The sequence below is a fragment of the Tripterygium wilfordii genome, chromosome 11 (assembly GCF_013401445.1).
Source record: "Tripterygium wilfordii isolate XIE 37 chromosome 11, ASM1340144v1, whole genome shotgun sequence".
Classification (NCBI taxonomy): domain Eukaryota; kingdom Viridiplantae; phylum Streptophyta; class Magnoliopsida; order Celastrales; family Celastraceae; genus Tripterygium; species Tripterygium wilfordii.
In genome coordinates, this window is record NC_052242.1 from 10,872,801 (window position 1) to 10,877,743 (window position 4,943).

Sequence of the window (4,943 nt, forward strand, 5' to 3'; positions counted from 1 at the left end):
TCGACCGAGCCATACATGCATGGATCGGTTGTCATTATTGGCCCGATTTTGTGGGTCGGTTGATGGTAAAATATCGATTGATCGATAATGGGTTGATTGACCGATAATGGATTTGCTCTACTAGGTCTATTAAAAAATGGTCAACAAAATTATATCGTTGTAGCTAAAATAACAACCATGGCCCAACAAATTTGTGGATTTCAACATCCATTGGCCAACAAAACTAATGGATTGTAAATCTTTTTTTTTTTGAAACGAGGAGGATTCGAACCCTGATTATCAGGGTGATACACACCATCTTTACCACTCCAATTAATAACTCGGGTGCAATTGTAAATCACTTTGAAGATACAACTAAACATCATCAAGGAACATATTGAGATTTTAGGACTAGTGCGACTCATTTGACTATTTGTCAGCTCACTTGTTATAAAACCCTATTAATCTTTATTGAGGCCCATGGGATGAGTAGCCTACAATACGATGCAAGGACTCCAACATGTCATTACTCATCCCAATTACATGTATTTTCCTTCATTAAAAAAAAAGGTTCATCTAGTAGGACAGGGACACATTGGAACCTCGTCATATGTATATAATTCTCCTCTAAAAATATGTTAAATCATGATTTTTTTTAAAAAAAAATGACGTATAAGAATTTAAGAATTAGTGTTTAGAGTTTACTATTTAGGGTTTAGTTTTTAAGGTTTAGAATATAAAGTATAGAATTTTGAATTTATGATTTTTTTTTTCAAAGTCTACTATATTCTAACATTATGCACCCAAATACTCAAAAACACATTTTAATTCATGATTTAGATAACTCTAGGGGATAATTGTAGTTACAATTGGAACCCCTTTCCCGGAATTAGGATAACATGTTGAAGAATAAATGAGGATTGAAAGAGAATTTCAAAGAACAGACAAATTAATCAATGAAATGGTCCCTTTTTTTTTTTCCACACTACTTTTTTATGCACTCTTTATCTTTTAGGAATCAATCCATGAAATTGTTGATTTTACATATTAAGTTGATTATCGCAAAGGAAAAAGACCCATAATTTTCTCAAAACCAAACAAAAAGAGAGAACAAAGAACTACAGCAAGAAAAAGCTAATAAAGTTTTTATTTCCACCGTAGCAGATCAAAAACAACTTTTGTAAACTGTGGTATAGAATATAATGCTGCCATAAAAAATGAGATGAACTATTAGAATGTCTCAGGCTTTAAGCCACCTCAGAAAGATTCATTCTCAGAATCTGTCTTACACTAGAAAAATCAGGTTTCAGAACCTCAATCCAATACATTACCATGTAAAAGAAAAACAAAATCACAGTACATCTCCATAAAAATAAAATAAAAAAAAGGAAGAAAAGGAAGAAACAGATGGCCTCGGCTTGTTACGGTGTGCTTAACCTCAAATCTGCCATCAAATTTGAATCCCACCTTAACGCCACTCCCATAAGACTGGTACTCAGGCCTTTATCCGGACAACAAACGAACCTGTTTGTGCACGCACAAGAACAATCCCATCAAAGGTGTCAAATGTGTTCGTCAAAATGAAGAAATCAAAGTAACAAACAGAACATAAAAGGCTGCATCTTTATTGAACAGATAAAGAAATGACTTCATGACAATTTCAAGCAAGAATGCAAGTTATCGGCAATTGTTTACACATGTTGAGTCAATAGAAGTTTCTACGGCGGCAAGCTCCTAAGCAAGTACCAAAAAAAGTAAATCAGAAGATAATCATTTTTTTCTTTGAGCATCCAAACGAAATAGTATCTTTACAGAATACAGGGACCTTGAGTGAAGATATAAAGCGAACTGTTTCCAGATGCCAACTGTTATCTGATGTAAAGAGTCTTGACACATCTGATCCTAGCCTGAATATCCAGTGAAAATTGATTAAAGAATGACAATATGTTATCACAATTTCCGATAAGTCCTGAGCCTCAATCTCTCCCTGCAACTACTAATCAGAAGGCATGTACAGTTTTTCAGTTATACAAGACATTTCCCTTCAACAGATTATATTTCCCGTCCTTCTATGTGTCCAGGTGTTAAATTTCTTTAATCCAAGGGTGGATGGAGTCCTCCTGTAGATCTAACGTCAAATACTAATAAAAACCGTCGTCCACCGATTGGCGATACAGCATATTTCTAATACTATGAAACATATAGTACAATGGAACAAGGGTGCTATTGGGGAAAAAAGGGATCAGGGGTTGCTACTGGGGAACAAGAAGGGATCAAGGGTTGCCATGATAGCCCTAAAAAATGCAAGAAAGGGCCTGCTAAAATTATGAAACAAATAGCACAAGGCTGTCTTAACTCATGCAGATTCAAGCCCACAAAATTGTCTTGGATTTGAATGATATGAACAAGAAACCATGAGACAGAAGGTAAGAGTCTACATTGACATACATTAGAGTTGTATATGCAGATAAGAGTGAGAAATATCTCTACAGCAACATACAATGAGAAGCCACGAACAATGTACAAGTAAATAAAACAGCAATATATTCCAAACGAGAAAATGTTGACAATTTCATGTTCGAATCAGCGATAAGAATTATGAACCACTAGAAATGCCACATAGAAAAAGAGAGCATCACTTGAGAGCTAAAAATTAAAAAATAAAAGCTGACTGATTCAAAGATCAACTGACAGACTTTGAATGTTTGCGCTACACAAAGTTCATGACCAGTAAAAGCTGTTAACCATTACAGATGATTGAAAAATAACAATAAACTAGCTTGAATTGCTTCACAGTATGAGTGCTGGCAGGTAGGGAGGTCATGTTGGGAGTTTAGAAGATGGCAAGAACCATTTATTAATTCTTGGAGTAAAATGACTGAATTAAACTCATGGCTAACCATTACAGTGAAGTTGTGTTAGGATATATGTTAAAAAACTTCGAGCTCCTTAATCAGCAAAGCATACTAATATGCCAGGATACAAAATGACCAGCACATGGTGGAAGTCAGTACCTAAAACATTCCCAGATCAAATAACTATACCAGTGAAGTTGATCACAGAATTTGAATGGAGATCAGCCACAACTGAGGGTGCCAAAAGGCACATCTGCTATAGTGCAGGGCATGTGATGCCAACAACAAAGAAGTTATATGTTGAACGAAGCTTAGTTCACATTGGAAGTCACGTATGAGAGGGAACAGGGAACATAGAACACAATAAAATTTAATTTGCATGAAGAAAAGTATCAAAAAGCTAGTTAAAATCTGAGCTCCTGATATCTCGCAACTCACATGCAGGAAGGTTGGATACTTCAGCAGAAACTGCACAAGGAATTCCCAAGTTTGAAAGAGCTCCCCTGATGATTCCACATGGGAAATAGAGATGCATGCTTGTTGCTTGTGCCGCCTTGCTTTCACCAGCATCAGAAGGATCTTGAGATGCCCCGCCATTCTCAAGTGAAGGATCTACCGACATGTGAGCAAGCCAACGAAACCGATTATCTTGCAAGACAAATGTTCCCTACAAGACAAACACAAACTTCTTGCTCAAGGCGAACAGTAATACAAGTTTAAATCCATTTTCATTTCTTAAAACTTACCCTGTGATTTGTCTTTAAGTTATCTATTTGTTTCTTGAAAACCTCGGACCAAAAATCCTTGCAGATGAATTTGATTGCCTCTAAATGATCAGTAAACCTTGGCCTTTCCATTGTATACCTGCCAACAAATTAAGCCATGTCATTGCAGGTAGCATCTTATCCTCAATGGAGTATCCAAAGCAGTAAAGGTCACATTTTATTAGATCAGTCCTCAGGGATCAAATACATATCAAACGATGCATTTTTCATATCAACTCGAGTCCATAACATTAGAAAAAAAAACTTCTCATTACAAATATTGGTGACAAGTGACGAAACTTAAGGTGCTGAAGTCCCATTTCATCAAACACTCACCCATAACTGGAGAGAATAATTACTAGTATGCTGCTGATGCCTAAAGATTGTAAGTTTGCAGAGGACCCCAAACCAATTCAAAGCAAGTAAATAATGTAACTGTAGTAGTATCTAATTTTGAGTGCAGTGCCTTCCTATCTTGAATTTCTCCATCAGATAAATAGCTTACAAACTACAGAAAAATAGAGTCCAATCATGAGCGTTTTCCCAATATCCACAGTTAATTCAGAGTAATCAAAGGCAATTCAACTGGCCAGATTCGAGCAAAGCAATTCAACTTGAAAAGTTAAACCTTAATTTTTTTTTTTCCCTTTAAACGCCTTTCACATTCTCAGTGTCCAAACAGCACAAAGATTAAAAATAAAATTCAACCAAAATATAACAAACAATGAAAGCACTACTCCACCCCAGAAAATTAAGAGAATGAAAATTGACAGGGGGTTTCTGATTAGCAGAGTGAAGTTGTACCGTTCGGAGAGCTGGTGGCCAACCTGGTAACCAATTGCCTCGATCCGGCGGGCGGCGAGCTCAGACTTATTGGCGTAGAACCGATCGCAATAGGAAGCAACCATTTCTGTTAGTAGACTATCCACGCAGCTCTCCGAAACCTCCTTCCCCATTCTCTCTCTCTCTCTATTCTCTCTCGGTGTGATGGTGTTCCTCTGTCGGGGGCTCGATCTCTCCCTGCTCTGTAACAGTTCCGATGCAGTAATTCTATGTGAGTTAATGGGTTTGAAGCTATATATTGAACTTGGTCCATTGTTTTCGGTTGGGCTTGAAGATTCAATCTCTAATGGAAAGGTTTAGTCACACTCGAATTTTACTAAATGCACCCCTGTTGATAGTAACCCATTATAACTCTAAACTTTTATAAATACACCCAAATTACATAACTCTGAGACATTTTACAAACATAACCTGTAATCAGATTTGTTATTGCCAATCATATTGTCGTCTATTGGGGGTTCATTCTCGAGTTGAAACTTGTCGCAAACGTAAAATTCCAGCT

The 4,943-nt window shown here is 36.6% G+C and overlaps 1 protein-coding gene across 1 annotated transcript; it reads right to left on the reverse strand.

Annotated features, from left to right (window-relative positions):
- Positions 1 to 1,182: 1,182 nt before the first annotated feature.
- LOC120008875 (trafficking protein particle complex subunit 6B-like) lies at positions 1,183 to 4,659 on the reverse strand. Its single transcript, XM_038859242.1, has 4 exons — positions 4,403 to 4,659; positions 3,581 to 3,698; positions 3,273 to 3,501; positions 1,183 to 1,503 (listed from the first exon to the last, which is right to left on the reverse strand). The coding sequence occupies exons 1-4, from the start codon at positions 4,552 to 4,554 to the stop codon at positions 1,475 to 1,477; spliced, it is 528 nt and encodes a 175-aa protein (XP_038715170.1). The 5' UTR covers positions 4,555 to 4,659; the 3' UTR covers positions 1,183 to 1,474.
- Positions 4,660 to 4,943: the final 284 nt, after the last annotated feature.